The 22,172-nt window shown below is 34.8% G+C and overlaps 1 protein-coding gene across 1 annotated transcript; it reads left to right on the top strand.

Annotated features, from left to right (window-relative positions):
- Positions 1–861: 861 nt before the first annotated feature.
- On the top strand, positions 862–21,637 carry LOC147515409 (uncharacterized). The gene is made up of 4 exons (XM_086592898.1): positions 862–1,005; positions 20,147–20,263; positions 20,356–20,951; positions 21,118–21,637. Exons 1-4 carry the CDS (start codon positions 862–864, stop codon positions 21,635–21,637), a joined length of 1,377 nt encoding a protein of 458 aa, XP_086449024.1.
- The last annotated feature ends 535 nt before the right edge of the window (positions 21,638–22,172 follow it).

Raw genomic sequence — 22,172 nt, 5'->3', positions numbered from 1 at the left:
TTCTTAGCTTTCAAAAGTCCATTTTGGACAATGTTATCAATTCTTTTGACTAGAATAATAAGAGGAGTCTTCTCTAGATCCTCAAGATTACTGCTAAATATTTTAGCAAGATTAACCAGAATTTAATCAAGACTTGTTCTGACTTCAAAAGAAAGTATAATAAAGCCAGTAAGTTGAAGAGATCCCTTGATTGTGTGTCTTGGAGTACTCTCTCCATAGATTTTTCAAAATCCTTTTGGAATAAAGCCAAAATATCCCTTCCAGCACCTTTGCTAGAATTAATTCAAAATCTCCCTCCTTCACATTTCAGAAATGGATTAATAATTGGAATTCAATCGTTTTAGGAACTTTTCCTTTAACTGTTAAAGGTATTGCCCATATCACTAAAAGAAACCCACAACATGCATCCAAATCTCCATATCGTCCTTCCTGCCACATTTTGGCAATATTTTCAGACTGGAGATATGTATCTAATTGATGAATTGTTAAAGATTGGATTTATTAAATCCATCACCATCAGTACAGAGGTATCTTTGGAAGCAGGAACTAATAACAGAACTTTCCTGGCCTTTCCTTTGGTTCAAGCCATAGAAAATACTATGATGAAATGGCATGGAACGGTTTACTGTGAGTTTACCACAGCTTGTAAAGAACTTATCCTTCAGTTCATTTGGTCCGAATTCACAAACTAAGACCTTTTGATATAGCAAAAGCTCTTACTTTTTCAGAATCTAAGGAGAAATTTCATACTATTACAGCAGAAGACAGAATCACTCTTTTGTCTGAATCTGATAGATTTTAATCCTCACATAATCATTGGACAATTCTAATATAACCAAATTCTATGAACAATTAAGCAAAATGAATTCTTTGGCTCTTAGCCCATCTGCTTTGGAAATTTTCAAGCTTATTAATGAAGAAGGACTGTATGAGTTCCTTAATCATCTTGGCTACCTTTCATCTGAGTCAGAACCAAAATATGTGGAATATGATATCCTTATCCAAGTTGCTGAGAATCTACGTACCCAACTTGGCACTCCGGAACATAGTGGTAGACATTATGGCCCATGATAAGGACCAGAAACAGAATCAGCATTATTTTACTTTGGATTCTTATTCTTACAGCTGGATTTACAATACTTGTCTGAGTGGGACCCCTGAGGGAACATCCTACCTTTTTCTTTTCTTCAAAGTCAAAAGTTGAATAGGATTTGAGCATTATAAGGATTCTTATCCTTTCAAGACAGAAGTAAAAGACAAGTATGCCTTGTCATGGTGGCCCAATCGATTGCTTTTAGCACACGTAGCCACTCCATGTGCGAACTCTAAATTATATTTTGAGATCCGACTAGTATAAAAGGGATACCTCACCCTTGTTGAGGAACATCTTTCATTTTAGCTTTCAATTTTCTCTTTGTTTTGAGTGATAAGATTGCTCTCCCCATAATATAAATTTCCTAATAATATAAATAAAAGTTCAGTTTATATCAAGTGTTCTTGCTGCTGACTGATCACTTCCGCATTAATCAGGTGTTTTATCTGATCTCTCTTTTTCTTTGGTTATATATATGTATATTATTTCTAGACTGCAATCTTTAAAAGTTTTGGAGATTGGATAAAGTAAAACCAAAGAAAACCACAATATGATAATATATCTTTTTAGTGTGTTGTCTAGATTTCACAATTTATTTAATGAACTATTGACATCCTTGAAAAGTTTGATTAGCACTGATAAGATAATAAAACTAGATGTAAAAACAGTAGTTCTAACATGCTAAAATCATTCTCATCAAGTTATAATAATACTCTCAATACATGTTGATATATGGGAGTAGTCATGTTCGATCCACTCTTGCTTGCACGCACTTGACATGAATTTAGAATAAACAAACGATTCACTAATAAGAGAGTAATATAAGATATGAAAACAGTAAACTAAGATTCTAAAATAGTGATTTAAACTATGAGAAAGATAATAGAGAGAGGTAATCCGCCACGTAATTTGATTGATCATTATGTTGATTATCAAATTGCTTATTGATCCCTAGTGAACAACAAGTCCTCTCAGATCAAGGCTTCACTAGCATGAGAGTTTAGCTCCATCACAAATCTCTTTGGTGGTGGTTCTAAACTATAGTTCTCCGTTATGAGCTCTATCTCTAAACACTCACAACAAAGAACTTAAAGTTCTTTATGCAACACAATAAATACTAATGGCTACTCATCCTCACATGACTTCATTAACCTCCTCTAATAGAGGTTTAGCCTTGTTTCATTGGATGAACAATATCAAAATAGTAAATAAAAGACATTGAAACAATAAATTGAATAAAACAAAGCTTTATTAATGGAGGTTTAATGGAGGTGGAGGGTACAAGAATAAACCCTAATTACTTACCCCTAAACTAAACTAAACTACTCTACACTAAAGAAAAGGGTGCTAGAAGAGGAGTATTGATTAGCTCCCAAATGTGCATTTTATTACCTGTATATTGCTGTATAACAACCTTTCTTACGCTTAATGAAAAGACAACTCATAGCTTTTATTGCCTTTTTTTTTCAGGTTATGGAGTATTTCAGACCACTTATCATAAAAGCTGCGTCTTAGCACCAAAAGGAGCCTTAATCACATTTTTTATGAAGACCAGAAGCTGTTATGGAAAAGTGTTGAAAAGATTAAAGTCAACGGTCAAAGTCAAAGGTCAAAGGTCAAAGGTCAAAGGTCAAAGGTCAAAGGTCAAAGCCCTCAACTCATAATACCAAAGATGGAGGCCCTTATCTCAAAATATGACATTCTCCCAAAACCTACATTGGTAAAGAAGAAATCAAAAAGCAAAAGTGAAGTGTGAGGGGTCTCATTTGTAATGGAGAAGGGCAAATCTATAAAAGGCAAAAGTAGGGGTATATAATCCAAAAGTTAGGGACAGAGAAAGCATCCATTGTTTTAGGGTCCAAACTATTTGGTTTGTTTAATTTCTTGTCTAGTTTTTCAATTCAAGTCCTTTATTTTATTGTCATTCATTTCCTTTTATTTAAATCTTGTTGTTTTACTTTGTTCTTATTTCAATCTTCAATCAATCTTTCTTTCAACGTTTTCATGTCATTTCAATACCAACAACTTGAGTTTTCATGTTTTCATTAGCTTAAACTAAACAATATATATAAAGAGTCTACCTTTCTTCTTCACATCTCCCACACTCAAACTCTAAACAATTTAGGATGAACCTCACTTCTTACAATACTCTTTGAAGTTACACACAACTATTAACAACTTCAAATGGCGCCGCCGTCATGGATTGAAGGAGCAAGAGTGCTTGGTTGAGAATCTAAAAAGGAAGCACCATTCTCATCTTTCCATTTCTATTTTTTTTTTTAAATTTTCATCATTTTATTTTGTTGTTTTTCAGTACTGATCTACTTTCTTGCAAATTAGGGTGCGGGACCAACAAGCGAGAGAGGAGATGAAGCAGTGGACAAAAGTCGACGGAAGTTTGCCAGAATCAGACAGGCGACCTTGCCTTAGCCGGTGGGCGACCACCCAACCACGTCAGCATACCAGTACATGATTTTTTCTAGTATCGGTTGTTTTGAAGTGTATACCTGTACTCCAAGCCCGGATTTTGTAATAGAGTTGGATAAATCAGTGGAACTTGTTTGTAATAGTTAGAGATAAAAACAAAAACAAAAAAAATTAGGAAAAATTAATTGGTTTTAGATTGATTCCTTATGATGAACATGAGTTAAACATCATTTAAGTTGTATACTTACCAAGGGATTAGAGTTTTCATTGCCTTGGGAAGTTCAAGTGTGTGAGGAAAGTTTTAAATCATAGCTCACACACTATGAATCAACTTGGTAATCAACACTCTAAGTCAATTTAACTCTAGTTAATCTAGATTATCCATCTAAAACTAGTTAATTTAATAGATTAGTATAGTATTAGTTTAGTTTTAAGTTTGGGACCTTGAAGGCAAAGTTGTATAAATTATCAAAAACCTAACTTGTGGGCTTTTTAAGTGGGCCTTTATTGTAACTTAAAACAGGGTAAAGCTCGAAAGGTCAGGCTTGATTATCAGATCACGCACCAACTGACGTCACTTTCTCCTCAAGCAACATGTAAGCATGACTTGAGATGTAAATTATAAACCTCCTCGAAGCCCAAGTAAGAGGATACCTTGTGTGTTCAAGCATGCTTGTGTGATTGTTTGAAATTTAATTTCCGCACTGCAATTTGCATTTGCCCATAAAGCTGAACCCGAGCCATATAACAACCATTGGGAAGTCATTCCCTAATGTAGGTAAATTGGATGTTGCTTGATTCTTGAAAGCCCTAGACCAAAAAAATGAATTAAAATCAATCAACTAGAGCCCAAAGTAGTCACGCTCCTCCAGAAAATGACAAAAATATAGCCACGAGGATTTAGAGTAATCAGTTACCAGATTCCGGTGGACCAACTACCTTCCTCACTCCCCTCCCCCAGATTCATCGTGAGTGAGATTCTTGGTAGCACATGACTTGGTGAAGTGACTGCCTACTCTTCTGAGATGTGTAGTAAAGCCATCCTAGTCTCGCTCCCAATTGTTCCTCTAAATAGGGCATAGAAAAATATATACCAAAAGCAAAGTTTTCAAAACTTCATTCTTGCAAAAAATGAATTTCGAATTCTTGAGCATACATTGCACTGTTTGTGCATGTTAGGATAGTTTTGGGGTATTGCTAAAAGTGTATGATACTGCGTTCAGGCACTTCTAGTAATAGCAAGAATAAAACTTACTCACGTAGGAGAGCTCGTCGCCCTAGACAATCTCATGTTTCTAGTCCTCTATCTCATAAGATGGCTGACGAAGTAGTGTAAGCTGAAGAGCCTCTCTCCAACTTCTAAACACCATTGCAAGATGGGCCTCCATCTTGTATACAACTCACACCGCTTACGAGCGATTTTTGCATTCCACCAAACTTGTTCAATCTTCTACCCATTTTCCACGGGTTAGAACACGAGTTACCGTACGAGCATCTACGCCGGATACATGAAGTATGTAATACTTTTCATCATCCAAGCATCACCGACAATCAGGTTAAGCTACGCGTGTTTCCTTTCACTCTAGCTGGTAAGAGTCACGCTTGGCTTATTTCACAGAAGGCCAACTCTTTCGATACATGGGAAAAGGTTGTGCTCTCCTTCATGAAGAAGTACTTTCCGCCAAAGAAAATAGAAGAGAGAAGAAGCAAGATACAGTTCTTCAGACAGAGTTTGAGTGAGATATTTTCCGAAGCATGGGATAGATTCTCTAACCTACTCCATTCATGTCCTCACCATAAACTAGAAAAATCCACTATTGTCTAATATTCTTCAAAGGCCTTCTCCCATAACACAAAGTAACCTCGACATCATGAGTAATGGTAATTTTTTAGATAGAGGTGCAACTGAAGCCTTAACCTTTCTTGAAAACCAAGCTGAAAATAGTACCCATTGGGGCGACATAAACAATTCCAGAACAGCCCAACCCAGTACATCTAAGGCTAGTGGTATTTTTGAGGTGAAAACAGATCCGGAAATCAAAACCTTAATCGAAGACCAACCAAACAAAAAGACCAAACCCCTCATCCTGTCATGAACGTAAATACCTCACCATGCAATTTCTGTCTAAGCTTAAATCATATAGATGTCACCTGTCCCTTGATCACAAACCTATCATCACTTCAGCCAGAAGAAGTATGTGCTTTCAATGTACCAAATGTATCGTGGAGAGAACATCCAAACTTCACATGGACCAACATTCCACAAAACTAAACACCACCAGGTTTCAACAAACCAACAAATATATTCAGACAAGGACAAGGACAAGGACAACGTACCTATAACAATCATAATAGAGCATTGGTTCCATCCCAGTTTAACTATAACTATCAAAACCCACCTATCAACAACCAAAGAGACCTAGTTCCTATTACACCATCAACTAGTGTCCAAACAAATAAGCCCACAGAAACAATGTTATGTGTCATGCAACAGCAAACCCAAAAATCTCTGAACTTGTTAGCCCAAGATAAAACCCAGAAAGGTGTGTTTCCAGGTCAAGCTATTCCTAATCCTAAACCGACAAACACAGCCTTTGAAGTAACAACTGATGTGAACGAAGCTGGAGTGCTAAAAACTCTTTCTTAAAAATCCCATATATGAGGATTGACTCCTTTTTTCCGATGTATTCCTTTCCCACTCCATCTTGTCCTTTAAGGGGATACATCAATAAGGTAACCGAACCTCTCCACTTGGAGGGTGTGGTTGTAAGTGCCAAAGCCTTAAGTCCACAGTATATCTTGTGCATTCCACGTTAGCACTTTTACTCATCATTTGAGTAGTGTACCCCTATGGAGCAAGTATACAATTTTTCTTTTCTTTATTTTACACTTTTTTTTAGAATAACTTTTCTATTCCTGTCTTTATTTTCATTTCCATGTTTTCTGTTTTTACATAATCATTTTTTCTTTCAATCTCACCTTTGACGCTGAGTAGTCTTTCCTCTATAAAGAAGAGAAGTGAAACAAAACAGAGGGCGATGGGGATTAAGTGAAGGTGTCTTACGGTTGTCTCTCATGGTTGTTTAGCATGTCTCGTCTTCCATAGGCATGCCTTACCGTGGGATGGTTAGCAGCTGGAGCCCTTGATTTCGAAAACTTTTTCCTTCTATGGGTGATTTCTAATTGTTTCAAGCTTCGTCTTTCTCTCTGGTTGGAATGGCTTTAACTAGGACTAACTAGAGAATAGGAGAGGAGAGACTAGATTATCTAAAAATAGAGCTAGTCCTCTTCACTAGATTTGCCTACTTGCAAAACAAGAGGTGGAAGATCTAGGGAGGCCAAACCATGGGATGGTTCGCAATTAGAATCACTTAATTTCAAGCACCTTCTGTTGGGAGGATCACTTTCATCATAGTGATTTTTCTTAGTAGTTTTATAGTTTATATTTGTCTGTCATAGTAATTTAGGAACATAAAAACCAAAAAGCCAAAAACAAATATTTCTTTCTTTCTTTAATAAAATTGTCTATTTTCACTGCGCTTATAATGATAGATTCTCAATACATCAATAGTTAAGTGATTTTTCAAAATGGGCAATGGATTTTATAAAGACTAACCCCTAGAAGAACGTAATCTAGGGGCGGTCTGAGATCAGCTTTGCTTACTAAGGGTCACCTATATAACCGAGCTATTCGCCCAGGTCAGGACATTCCATGTCTTGCGTAGTAAATCCCCCAACTCGCGTAGCTGAAACTCTGTCCGTCTAGATTGGGTTCGCCACAAAGCCGACACAAAAGTTGCCTAAGATTATCTGTTATGATTTGTTTTCAAGTAGTAGCATCTAGAATCACAGCTTTTGAGTACACGTTTCTTAAAACATCTCTTCATAGTTTTCAAAACCAGAGGATATAAAAGTAAAAATTATACACCCCGGAGTAACCAAATTGATACCGGATTAATGTATAATTTTATCTTCTTATCAAAACCTCTATATGGATAGAGATATATTTTGAATGTGAAAACCAACTTAAAAAAAAAAAAAAAAAAAAAAAAAAAAAATCGATGAATTTTCTCACTGATCCGAATGAGGGAAGATCTACACTTCGGCCTGTGGATGTATTGATATATAGTTGGTCTGAGGGGAGACATGCATGTGTTGATATAACTGGAGCCTCTCTGTTGGTAGGGCTTGGGAATGGAGTCTTTGAGGTGGGAGAAGCAGCTAAGAGAGCAACAACAAGGAAGATGGAGAAGCATGAGGAAGCTTGCACGGCTAACCAGCATTGTTTCATTCCGTTTAGTTTCGACACTTTTGGTTTCTTGGAACAACAGTCTATTGAGCTTCTCAAGAGACTTCAGAAAGTTATGGACAGTAACGTTATGACAGTTGGTTCTAATGAGTTTGTTTTTAAAAGAATATGATTTCCTATTCAGAAAGGACTTGCGGCGCAGCTTGTTGCACGCTTGTCCTAATTATTTGTAAAATTCCTCATCAGTATCAATAAAATTTCCACTTAAAAAAAAATGAGGCATCTCGAAACGAGAATTAAACAAATAGAGTAACCCAAAGTGATACTATTCTCTGTTTAATTCTATCTTTTGCCTCCACCTCTCTATTTTGTCTTGAGAATTTGACGTTAAAGACTAAAAAAATTCAAATTTTCAAAAGTTTCCTTTCTAAAAAAATCTTTCCCCTCTCGTTTAAATCTTTTTCTTTTCTCAATCCCTCTCTTTTCTGAAAAACTTTTCAAAAATGCCTTCTGTAGCAAACAAAAACCCTCTACCTAGCAAGACTAGATGGATTAGTTCCAATGATCGTGTGCAAGCACTTCCTAGAGAACTACAGCTTAAGATATGGACACATATACCGAAAATCATTCCTGATTTAGGTAAGAGTTCATACGCGCGCACGTAAGAGACTAGCTATGAGAGAAGGCTGGTGCTTGAACTGTCAAACACCAACTTGCCCCAGTCTTCAACCTCATAATAATTATGTTTATAAAGTCTAGATGTGTTATCCTCCAGTGCATTACACTTGGTCTAAGAGAGTAATCCAACCATTTGGTTGTGATTGATTCACGTTTTCAAAAACTTCCAAGTCTTGGGGATCTGACTTAAAACGACCCACTTTTTTCAAATTTCAGTCAAACTTATTCAAAAGCCAAAAAAAATTAATTAAAATTTTCCTTCTGTTATTTGTAGATATTTTTCTACAGTTCTTTCCATCATCTATTTCTCATCCACCATTGGATGTGAGTGTACCCTATACCGTTACGTGCACTTCAAGGCTGATATTAGAAGAAGAGGATGGGAACCCTTGGTTTTGTTGGAAGGTGCGGCTTTTCTCCCTCTCTTACTCTTTCGTTTTATAACTGCATGCTTAGAAGGGAGGATGACCGCATCACGGTTGTCAAGGATGGCCACTCGCTGGAGCTCACCAAGGAGGTGGTGTGTGAGTGGAGTTATGGGGATTCTTCTGAAGACTTATGTTTAGACGAAACAATCCCCAGATGGTAAGACCATCGATGTGATGATGGTAGAGACACTTCTTGAGGGGTGAAAAACCCCTAGTCTCAATGCGCGTTTTAGAGTTCCCTACGAAGGAACCAGCTAGCAGTATCTCAGTGGACAGCCTACAACCTACTAGGCTCATCCAAGCCTTCGGATATAGGTAAGGCGATGTTTAATCTTTTATGGATTCTTCAGAAGCAGAAGAACAAATTCTGCATCGTCTCCTTTATCTTTGAGCAACTTTGCAAACCGAAAAAGTCAACTGCCTATCTTTTAGTGTTGGTCACCAGGATCATGCGGTATTGGGGTTCCATCCATAGACGCCCTAGTGGAGTTCAAGGGCGCTACCACAGGTCCTATCTATGCCCACTGCGTCCAGAAGTTATGCCTTCCACCTGAAACCAGAGCCGCTGAGCAAGCACGCCCGACTGAGAAGGTGGATTACTTTGCTGGAGATGTCACTTGATAATTCACTCAGCCCATAGACGAAATTTACTTCTTCCATGGCGGTCAGAGGATTCTGCACTCGTATCTCCACCAGCTCAGGGAAACTCAGGGTAACATTATAACAGAATAACGGACCATCAAAAAGGAGCAGCGATCCTTTCAGTAGGAGTAGCGACGTTTTCAGCACAGTGTTACTAGAACACTGCAGAGCATCAGAGACGCGCTCCTGCATAGTGATAGACATGCTAGGACCCAACGTTAGCAAGGAAAAGTATCTTCTCAACGTCGAGACGAGTCACGCACAGATTCTGACTAGGCATTTCCCTAGTGTCCGTATAGTTGGATATATTTATTTTTCTGTTTCTTTTCTTATGTGTATGATGTAGTATAAGTTTAATTATATGCATAATATTATATGCTTGTTTTATTTTGCTTTTCTTGTGGAGTTTGGTATATGAGTAGAAGGTAAAACAAATACATCATGCCAAAAAATTTCATTTATTCTTTCATGCATTTCATATATGTTTTCAAAAATATAAAAACCCAAAAAGATTTCATAGTAGAATAATTATCCCTAGTATAATAAACCATGTATTTCTCGTTCTGTTTCAAACAACCCACGCCCCAAACTTATTTGGGGGTGACGTATTTTCATCATGAAGAACAGAATACATGTGTATTACCGTTTTTGCTTATGTTTCTATGGTAATCTCTTTCCTTATCTCTTCATACTTTGAGGACAAAGCATAGTTCTATTTGGAGGTGGTATAATAACATTTTGCAAAAACTAGGCATTTTCTATACAATAAATATAATAGTATATTTCTTCCTTTCTAAATTTTTTTCTAAAAAGACCAAAAATATTTTATGTTTAGTATTAAAAAGTCTTGTTTCCTTTTTCTATGATGAATAAAAAGTTTAGAAGTCTCATTATAGCAACAGAGTAAGAATTCGTTCTTCGTACTTAGACTAATATACGCACAATAGTTTATACATCTTTTCATGAATGTCATGCATCAACATTTGTTTGTATATAGTAGTGAGTTTCTGAAGCCAAGGTTAGAACAATTAAGTTCCATATCCTGTGAGAATCTAGCCAAAAGTCTAATCTGAATGATTATTAAGTGATGACACAAAGGATCTCTGGATAGAAAGACCACACGTCCACTTGCTTAATCACCATGCCATATCCTAAGAGAGAATTTAGGCAATTTTTTAATCGATATAGCCAAATAAACGTTAAAAACCCAAAAAGATAGTTTTCCTCTAGTTACCCCTCTTGAGCCTTCACCCTTTTCTAAAAGCCTTTTTATTCTTCACCAAAAATTCATAACCAGTTACAACACACAATAAAAAGCTTACCCAGTTGACAAGTTGAGAACTGGATGGATATCAGAAAAAGAGAAGAGAATACCTTGTACAAAAACAAAACAGTTATTTGCTTCGAAAAGAAAAGAAAGACCCATTAAAAACCAAAACTCCCAAAAATATTCAAATGAGTCGAAAATCAAATCTCCCAAAACTTCAAAATCAAAACGAGACGATATCATAAACAAAAGCAAGGTTAGAACTTCCAAAATTCAAAATCATATGGAGTCACAAAGCCAAAAGGCTAAAAGAATGTATCACAATTCGAAAGAAAAAGAACAAAACGAAGTTATTCTCTGGTTACAAGTATCTGGAAGACCCAGTTTCTCAACTTATCAGATTTTGTTTTTCCCTTCCTTTTTCTTTCTAAACCATCACCCTAGCCCCATAACTCCTAATAAAATATCTCTAGCTCAATTAGGAATATGATGGTGTGATAGTAAGTGGCAAGCATGATCAATCGACCCCGGTTTCTTTGGACACCATTTGAGTATGCGAGGAATATAAGTGCCCACTGCACTTAAGAGAACAAATCTTGAGTGAATCTATCAGAGAGTTGTGATTGCAATACACCCCTGTGAGAACCCACCTTAAAGACGCTCTCCAAAAGCCTCGGAAATAATTTTCTTTTGCATTTCATTGCTCATGTTTTGCACATTTATCTTTAGATGATTAAATTACTGTATATATGTTATTCAAAGTTCAAAGGAGTTTGTCCTTATTCACCGCTAATGAGATGTATGAACTTCTGAGAATAAATAAGGAAACAAGACCCTTTGTACTAAATAGAAGAAGTTTGTGAGTACCTTCACTAGAAAACTCTCACGAGACTTAAAGCTCGTCCACTAGTGAAGTCCTAGTGGTTTAAGGCCTTGTTGCATATGGTAAATGCAATCGCACTCTGCAAAATGAGATTAGTATAACTTGTAATAAATAACTCATTTATGATCTTAGTTTTTTCTCTTATCCTTGCTTGAGGACAAGTAAGATGCTATTTGGGGTGTGATCAGCTCCCAAATGTGCATTTTATTACCCTTATATTGCTGCATTACAATTGTTCTTACGCTTAATGAAAAGATAACTCTTAGCTTTTATTGCTTTTTTTTTTTTCAAGTTATGGAGTATTTCAGACTACTTATCATAAAAGTTGCATCTTAGCACCAAAAGGAGCCTTAATTACGCTTATTATGAAAACCAGAAGCTGCTATGGAAAAGTGCTTAAAGTTAACGGTCAAAGTCAAAGGTCAAAGCCCTCAACTCAGAAGACCAGAGATGGAGACCCTTATCTAAAAATATGACATTCTCTCAAAACCTATCTTGGTCATTTCAATCAATCTTTCTTTCAATGTTTTCATATCATTTCAATACCAACAACTTGAGTTTTCATGCTTTCATTAGCTTAAACTAAACTATCTATATAAAGAGTCTACCTTTCTTCTTCACAACTCCCATACTCAAACTCTAAACAATTTAAAATGAACCTCACTTCTTACAATACTCTTTGAAGTTACACACCACTATTAACAACTTCAAGTATTAAGTTTAGCATTAACTCTCTTTATATAGGAGAGGTTTAGGGTTACATTTTCGTGCATGGACCAAAAAGGGGGACTTTGGGCCTCTAATGTGAGCCCAAAGTCTATTAGGTTAAGTGTAAAGAGGCCACAATTGCTAGAAATTACTTTATTACCATTTTTGTCCACTTTTACAGCTCTAATTTGGGCAAGGCTGGGTTTATTAGAAAACTTATTCTGAGACGGTCATTTTGAAATAAAGTAGGCCCAATTCTGAGGCCCGAGTCCAAAGATACGCCCTTTTGAAGTTCTGTTAACTTTTATGATATTTTTCTACCCGAATCGACTTTGACTTCCCAGCTTTGACTGTGCTTGAAAAAGGTTTTTCATCGTGATTCTTGGGCTTTAAATGTAGAACTTCCTCGGCAATCATCTTGACTCGTTTTCCATGCAAAATGACATCTTTAAGCACATAAACAACTTTAAGACCTGAAATACACAAAAACACGTAAACAATACTAATTTTTATTTATTATAAACATAATTGTCCTAAATGTAAGACTATTAAAGGGTTTAAACTACACTTTTGGGTGCTTATCAACCACCCCCAAACAACATTTTGCTTGTCCTCAAACAAATATGAGAAATAAAAATAGATAAGTGGCCAAAAATGTGATCCTAACTAATCTCGTTTCACATAGTGCGATTGCATTGACCATATGCAATAAGGCCTTAAACTACTAGGAATTCCCTAGTGGACGATTTATAGCCTCTTGAGAGTTTTCCAGAGAAGATACTCACAAAATTTATTTATACTACAACGACTAAGAAATAAAAGTAATTGTCCCTTAATTTTATCTCAGAATCTATACATCTCACTAGCAGTTAAACAGGGATCATCAATCTAACTTTGAAATTAATACATGCATAATAATCAAATCATCTTAAGATAAACAACCATACAATGAACTATGCTATGAAATGCAATGGCAGGTCCGTTTCTGAAACTTTTGGCTAGCATGCCTAAGATGGTTCTCACAAGGAATGTGTCAAGACACATAACACTCTGATTTTTCCACTCAAGTTTGCTAACTCTAGTGTGCAGTGGGCATCAGCGCCATTTGATAAGTGAATAAAAGTACATGTGAAAACAGGTTGTTAACACAGTACTAAATCATGTTAATCAAGTTATTATAATACTCTCTGAACATGTTGATATAGAGGAGCAATCGTGTTCTCCACTCTTGCTTGCATGTACTTAAAACGAATTTAGACTAAACTAACTATTGCACTAATAAGAGAGTAATATGAGATATGAAAACAGTACACTAAGATGTTAAAACAGCGATTTAAACTATGAGAAAGATAATAGAGAGGAGTAATAAATCAAACTAATGATTAGTTTCATGCAAGAATCGAATTATTCATTGAAAAGAGATCGTCTTTAGGTTTTCACACAATGATCCAACCTAAATCCTCAAACTTTATCATCCCTAGAAACAACCTACATCTCTATAGTCATTATTACTAGCATGTAGGGTTCTTATAACCAAATCTCTCGACTTAATCATAACAATCCCTAGTTTAATTTACTATATGCTTATTTTGGAAGTCATACAATAAACTAAACACATTGAAACACATACACAATTAAATAATTCTACTTAACAATCTATTTCTCATTAGGCTTCATAATCACTCCCTCTAATATGGGATTAGCCTAATATCATTGGATTAATTAAACTAAAGCAAGAAAAAGAAGACATAATAATAAAGACAAAAATTGAAAAATTGAACTAAAGCTTTATTGAAGAAGATTTAATGGATGCTACAAGAATAAACCCTAATTACTTAACCCTAAACTAAACTAACATACTCTACACTAAAAAAAGGGGTGCTGGAAGAGGATTATTAAGTTTAGCTTTAACCCTCTTTATATAGGAGAGGGTTAGGATTATATTTTCGTGCATGGGCCAAAAAAGGAGACTTTGGGCCTCTAATGTGAGCCCAAAGTCCATTAGGTTAAGTGTAAAGAGGCCACAACTATTAGAAATTATTTTAGTGCCTTTTTAGTCTACTTTTACATCTCTAATAAGGGAAAGGCTAGGTCCATTGGAAAGTTTATTCCGAGCTGGTCATTTTGACATAAAATAGACCTAATTTCGAGGCCTGAGTCCAAAGATACGCCCATTTGAAGTTCTGATGACTTTTCTATTCTTTTTCTATCCAAATTGACTTTGACTGGGCTTGAAAAAGGTTTTTCTTCATGATTCTTGAGCTTTAAACGTAGAACATCCTCAGCAATCATCTTGACTTGTTTTCCATGCAAAATGACATCTTTAAGCACATAAATAGCTTCAAAACCTGAAATACACAAAAACACATAAACAATACTAACTCTTATTTATTATAAACATAATTGGCCTAAATATAATACTATTAAGAAGTTTAAACTACACTTTTGAGTGCTTATCAAGGACATTCAAATATATTTTTCAATATGGGAACAATCTTAGTACTTTTTGTTGGATTTATCTTGCACGTTATGGTTTTACGTATCCTGATCAGACCCCAAATGTGCGTTTTATTACCCTTATAATGCTTCAAATATGTCATTCTTATGCTTTATAAACAAACAACTCATAGTTTTTACTGCCATTTGCAGGTTACAAGCCTTTTCAGACCATTTATAGTCAAAGATGCATTTTAGTGCCAAAATGAGCTCTATTAATGCTTGTTATAAATACTCTAGCTTACAGGAGAAAATGCTAAAAAGTCAAAGTCAAAGTCAAAATCAATGGTCAACGGTCAAGGACCCAAACCCAAAAGACTTAAGCTTATGGCTTTAGCTCAAAAGTAGCTTTGCATAACCAAGCTTGCTCATGAAGAAACCCAAAATCAAAAGTAAAAAGCATAAAACATAAAGGAAAAAACAACTCATGAGGTGGCTTAAATCCAATGGTGCGGGGAAAATCTGTAACTTGGAAAAAGGTGTAATATATATGAAAAAAAAGTGAGAGGAGAGAGAGCACCTAGACTTATTCTATGGTTATATAGGAATAGTGTAGATTTTAATTTCAAGTCCTTTACATTCAAGTTTTTATTGTTTTATTTACTTTTTGTTATTCAAGTCCTTTACATTTAAGTTTTTATTGCTTTATTTAATTTTTGTTATTCAAGCTTTTTTCAATCTAAGTTTGTTAGTTATTCAAGTTCTTGTGTTTTTTGCAATCTCTACTCAATGTTTTTCATTCCAAACCAAGTGTCTTTTCATTAGTTTCATTCAATCCTCATTTCTTTTTTACAAACAAAGCAAGTCATGAACTTTAAAGAATCACTACCTTTCCACCTTCATTAAACTCCAATTCATCCATCTTCAACACTCTATGGTGAACCTCACAACCCACTACCACTCAATAAAACATTATATCCTAAACTAGATCTTTAGCTTAGTGGAAGAGTGCTTGAGTGTGTAAGTACATCTCAAGAGATGGTGGTTCAAATACACCAAGGTCCAATCTATTTGTCTGATCTATTGCTTTGTTCTCAATTATAAGCTAATCTATGAGTTTATTTTCAACACGTGTACTATGTTGTTATGGTTTCAGCGTTACAATTTGCTTACAAAATTGGAAAAAGAAACACAATTGTGTCAATCATCTTCACTAATTTTACACTTCATGTAGCTTGGAATAGAGCTACAAGGATGTCAACTTGCCATAAATACATTGAGTATACAGAAGTGGCTATTACAGACCACCTCGAATAATTAATGGGAGATCGATCAGAAGCTGGAAACCAAAGAATTGAATTAAAGTACACATGAGGTTGAGAATATTAGCTATTTTAAATGGTGTTTGTCTCTTTTCATCCGACCAAAATACATTAGTATATAGTATCTGGACATGCATTTTGGTAGGGGTTCTAACTATTCATCATTATGCTTGATTACAAATTGGTGTGTTTTTTAAAATGTTATTGGTCAGTGGCACTTTGAACAACTAAAGTTTAAGAATGATCCTTACAATTGTTTGAGCTTATCCATCCAATCACCTGCTTAGTAAACAATTTCAATGGCAACTGCGACTATAACTATGATTATATCATTTTTCTTCTAGCTAATTACTAATTACAAAAATAGTACCGGGCTCACCTTAGAGAATAATGCATTTCACGTCAAAAAAATAAAAAATAATTCTCCATGACTACTTTATAATTCTAGCATATATCTTACTTATATTTCTACAACATCTTTAAGACATTTAAGTTAGGTTGAAATAACCTAATCCACCTTCACCACTCCTCCTTGGTAGCAAATAGGCAATTTAAATCTTAATAATTGCTTGCATTTTGAATTTGTGTTAGAGTGAGTAAAGTTGAAGTTTGCCTTGGAGTGATAAGAAAGTTGAATGGAGGAGTTTAGAGGAAGAAGAGAAGGTATGTAGTTCTTGAGTTTTGAGTTCATTTTCTAATTTCCTAAGTTGTAAATGAACAAGGGACTTGTTTGAAATAACTTGAAAAGTAGGATGCACTTGATTAAAATAATATGTAGATAAGAGTAACTTGATGAAGACTTGTAAGATAAATTAACTTGATTGAAAAGACTTAATTGAAGAAGAACTTGAAGAACAACAATGAAAAATAAAATAAAGCAAATAAAAAGACTTTAAATAAAAGGACTTAAATGAAAATTACTCTACTCCTGATGACACTAGACTAGCTCTAGGTGTCCTCTCTCTCTCTCTCTCTACACTTTTTGGTTATATAGTTCTCCTTTTACAAATTACTGATTTGGCCTTCTCCTCTAGATGTAGGACACCTCATGATATTTGCTTTTACTTTTCCTTTTTCCTTTATGCTTTATCTTTTCTTCTTGAGCAAGCTAGGGCAAACAAGAGCAAGCTAAGACCACTTTTGAGATAAGGACATCATCTTCAGTCTTTGGAGTTAAGGACATAATCTTTAGACTTTTGGATTTGAGTTCTTGACCTTTGACTTTTTAGTACTTTCTCATATAAGCTCGAGTCTTCCTAAGAAGCGTTAATAGAACTCATTTTGGCGCTAAAATGCATCTTTTACGATAAGTAGTCTAAAATGGCCTATAACCTGCAAATGATAGTAAAAGTTATACGTTGTCTATTTATTATGCGTAAGAATGGATGTAATGCAGCAATGTAAGAGGACAAAAACACACATTTGGGGTCTGGTCACATTTTTGTTTTATTTTTTAGGTATTGATTTAAAAAGAAAATATTGTTATAGTTCATTTATCAAAATCGGTCTTTATCTTATTAATTTAATATATGGTATGGATATATATATTAATTTAATATATATATATATATATATATATATATATATATATATATATATATATATATATATATATATATATATATATATATATATTTGCAAGGACACTACAGAAGGATCAATAGGAGTTGGTATTACACACCCTAAGATAATTAACGGGAAATCGGAAATTGGATGCAAATACATTGAACTAACGTTAAAGACTAATTAACAAGAAATAAAAAAATTGGACGAAACTGCGTTGAACTAACCTTAACCAACGAATAATTAATGAAAAATTGAAAATTTGATGAAAATGCATTGAACTAACCTCAAAGAATAATTAACATGATGCAAATGCATTGAGTTAACTGCAAAAAATAATTAACAGGAAATCGAAAACTGGATGCAACTGCATCAAACTAACCTCAAAGAATTATTAGCTGGAAATCGAAAACCGAATGCAAATCATTGACCTAACGTTAAAGACTAATTAACAAGAAATCGAAAATTGGACGAAACTGCGTTGAACTAACCTTAACCAAAGAATAATTAATGGAAATTGAAAACTTGATAAAAATGCATCGAACTAACCTCAAAGAATAATTAACATGATGCAAATGTATTGAGCTAACTGCGAAAAATAATTAATAGAAAATCAAAAACTAGATGCAACTGCATCAAACTAACCTCAAAAAATAATTAACGGGAAATCATAATTAACATGAAATTAGAAAAATGGATAATCTTTGATGTCCCATATAGTGAATCATGTATAATTATTATTATTGTTTTTTTTTTTTTAATGTCATGTTTGCAAGAGCACTGCAGAAGGATCAATAGAAGCTTGTATTACACACCACCTTAGATAATTAATGGGACATCGGAAACTGGATGAAAATGCATTGAGTTAATCTCAAAAAATAATTAACAAGAAATTGTTTACTGGATAAAAATGCATTGAATTGAACTAATCTCAAAGAATAATTAACGTGAAATTGAAAACTGGATGCAACGTACTGCATTAAACTAACCTCAAAAAATAAATAATGGGAAATCGGAAACTAGATGCAAATTGAATTACCCTCAAAGAATAATTAACGGAAAATAGAAAACTGGATGCAACTGCATTGAACTAACCTAAAAAAATAATGAACGAAAAATCGAAAACTAGATGCAAATGTATCGAACTAACCTCAAAAAATATTTAATAGAAAATCGAAAACTGGATATAGCTGTATTGAACTAATCTCAAAGAATAATTAACGATAAATCGAAAACTGCATACAAATGAATTGAACCTCAAAAAATAATTAACAAAAAATCGGAAATTGGGTACAAATACATTGAACTAACATCAAAGAATAATTAACGAGAAATAAAAAATTGGATGCAAATGCATTGAACTAATCTAAAAAAAATAAGTAACGGGAAATAAAAAACTGGATATAAATGCATTGAACTAACATCAAAACATAGTTGTATTATATGTAGTGAGAATGTCTTCACAAGTATAGTTTTGCATTTAAAATAGTGTTTATCATATCTCATTTCGTATGATTGGGAATGTCTTACTATTCAAGTATCTTCAATATGATCTTCCATTCATTAGGTATTATCACAAAACTTCAATCAAACTTCTATTATTAAACAACAAAAAGAAGTCGAAGGGTTTTATCAAGGGAATTGCTATATACAGACCCCATATATCTTAAGGCAGACCCCATTTTAAAAAAATTTAATACCAAATATGTCCCAAAATAATCTCTTAGGGCAGACTCCATTTAAAAAGTGAAAACACATAAATTTCAACTTTGGTCCCTTCAACTTTTGTCTTTTTACTCAAGTTTTGTCTTTTTACTCTCTCTTAAGAAACCTTCTTTAAACCCACACTTTTTTTTTCCACTCTTCTCATTTTCCAATCCAAATAAACTTAATCCACACATCTCTTCTTTCTCTACACATATTCATCTTCTTTTTCAAATTCTTTTGTTCTATTTCTATTTACAACCCATCTTTTTGTTTTTCATTTTTTTTTTTGATGACATTGAGTGAAATAGAATTGGCATATGATGTTTTTAATGTGAAAAATGAACTATTTAATGAAGAGAAATTTCAATCAAGCGACCAAGACGAGCTAACTCTATATACAACTATTGTTCATAATGATTACAATATCAATTTATTATGAAATCATTATGAGGACGACTTGTACAAAATGTGATTACAAAGTATTTATGCAAACTCAATCTATAAGGACGATCTCTTCCGTTTAATGGTTGATTTGAATAGTGAGTGTTGGGAAATGGGAATAGTCTTACGTTCGAGACGTCCCAGGCCAACTAACTTTCTAAGACTCTGGCGCTCCAACTGGAGCGACTTATGAAGCATTAGACAGTCTAATTTGGCCGTCTCTTAGTTACTTTGATAGACATCCCATATTTTTCTTGTGACAAATTTTTAGCTAACATTATAATTCACTGTAAATGTTATAGGATCCTCTATACAGTCATAATGAGGTACCAATTGATGCACTTCGGACTTCACAAAATTCAAATGCATATTCAGAGGAGCACTACATAGATCAAACCGAACATTTTAACACCAACATGGTATGCATGGATGAATATATGTTTTGAAACTTACTTTTTTTATTTAATACCTTCTTACCCATGGATTAATGAATACTTAAATTGATTTATAGGTATTTGATAGTCGTCAAGATTTGATTGATTGGACACAACATAAAGGAAGCGAAGTGGGAGCTATTATCGTCACTGGGAAATCTCAAAATGCAATTGGTGGGAAGGCTCCTAGAATTATTTTGATATGTGAGCGTGGTGGTAAATTTCAATCTCATAAAAAGGTAGAAGCAAACGAGAAGGCAGTGAGAAAGACTGGAACAAAAAAGATGAATTGTCCTTTTAAATTAAAAGCGTGTTTTGAACGTGGTAGTTTAGATAGATGGACACTAAGAGTTGATTGTGGTCGTCATAATCATGGGATGACAAAAACTATGGAAGGTCACTCTTATATGGGAAGGTTTAATAAGATGGAAATGATTCTTGTATCTGAGATGAGTAGAGTTGGAGTCAAACCAAAAGAGGTCATGAATGCTATCAAAGCAAGAGATATATTAAACTCGTCCTCCATGAGACAAATGTATAACGCAAGACACAGAATTAGACTTGATGAAATGGAAAATAGAACACAGTTGCAAGAGTTGGGTAGATTGTTAAGGGAAAATGGATATGTGGAGTACAGTAAACGTCGAGAAGGTAGCAATGAGGTTTGCGAATTGTTTTGGGCCCATCCGGGTTCGATCCAAATGGCTAAGACTTTTAACCAAAATTTTCTCATGGATTGTACGTATAGGACAAACAAGTATCATTTCAAGTTGTTAGAGATTGTAGGAGTGACATCGACCAATATGACTTTCACTGCATGTCATGTGTTGATGGAAAAGGAAAAAAGAGTATGACTACACTTGGGCATTGGAAAGGTTTCGAGAGATACTCATGCCTGAAGTTCTAGTGTTGATTGTGACTGATAGGGAGCTAGCTTTGAAGAATGCAGCTGATGTAGTCTTTCTAAATGCAAAGAAGCACTTGTGTCGATGGCACATTTCCCAATGTGTCTTGAAAATGGGAAAAAATATTCTCAGTGACGAGCAAAACATAAATAAACTTTGTGCCATGTGGACTAATGTGGTAAAGTCAAAGACACAGGAGGGTTTTTTGAGAAAGTTTGCTTCTATAGAATTAGCTTTTAAAGACTATCCTGTGCTCATCCAATATTTGTGTAGAACATGGTTGCCTTACAAAGAAGCATTTGTTGCTTACTGGATAGACCAACAAAAGCACTATGGAAACACTACGACGAATAGGGTGGAAGGATTGCATGCTCGACTAAAGTCGAGCTTGAAGGGATATCTGCATGATTTTCTTTGGAATGTGGAAATTGATCCATCCAGTTATCAATATTGAGATGAGCTTAAATTAGAGCCTCTTTTGAGAGGAGTTTAACTAGATTTCAAAGACGAGCACAATGACGAGCTTTTAGTGAGCTCGAGGATTTATTTCAAAGAGAGCTTTAGATTTGATTTTGGAAGAGATGAGACGATAAATGTCATTGGGGTAGATGATAGTGTTTGCGACCACACTTTATGCGTACTTCACACGGGTTGCCGTGTGCATGAGCTAGTGATACTCAAACAAAAGGGTGGTGCGAATACCTCTTTCAAATTGATGAATTTTGGAAAAAGTTGTCTATTGAACCGAGAGCTAGTGATCCCATTCGTGTTAATTACAAACCAGCTATGAATTTATTTATTCAACGACTAGGATCGACTTCTGAAGACCAGCAGAGATCTATGATAAAGATGCTCATGGAACTTGCAACGCCTGAAAGTTCATCATTGGAGCCACCAAAGGAGGGTGCTACACCAAAAGGTCGTCCTAAGGGCAGTACTAAGAAGAGGCCAGCAAAAGAAGAGTGGTCAACTACCCGAGATCCGTCATG

The sequence above is a fragment of the Coptis chinensis genome, chromosome 2 (genome assembly GCF_015680905.1).
Source record: "Coptis chinensis isolate HL-2020 chromosome 2, ASM1568090v1, whole genome shotgun sequence".
NCBI classification, from domain to species: Eukaryota; Viridiplantae; Streptophyta; class Magnoliopsida; order Ranunculales; family Ranunculaceae; genus Coptis; species Coptis chinensis.
Note: the sequence above shows the minus strand (reverse complement) of the source record. Positions and strands in the feature narration are given on the sequence as shown.

What these genes read in the sequence shown, in the direction of transcription:
- LOC147515409 (XM_086592898.1), top strand. Translation starts at nt 862, where the DNA reads ATGAATTCTTTGGCTCTTAGCCCATCTGCTTTGGAAATTTTCAAGCTT. An exon ending in AACATTTTAACACCAACATG is followed by an intron (nt 20,264 to 20,355) that starts GTATGCATGGAT and finishes ATTGATTTATAG; the next exon opens with GTATTTGATAGTCGTCAAGA. An exon ending in AGCAATGAGGTTTGCGAATT is followed by an intron (nt 20,952 to 21,117) that starts GTTTTGGGCCCA and finishes TTGATGGAAAAG; the next exon opens with GAAAAAAGAGTATGACTACA.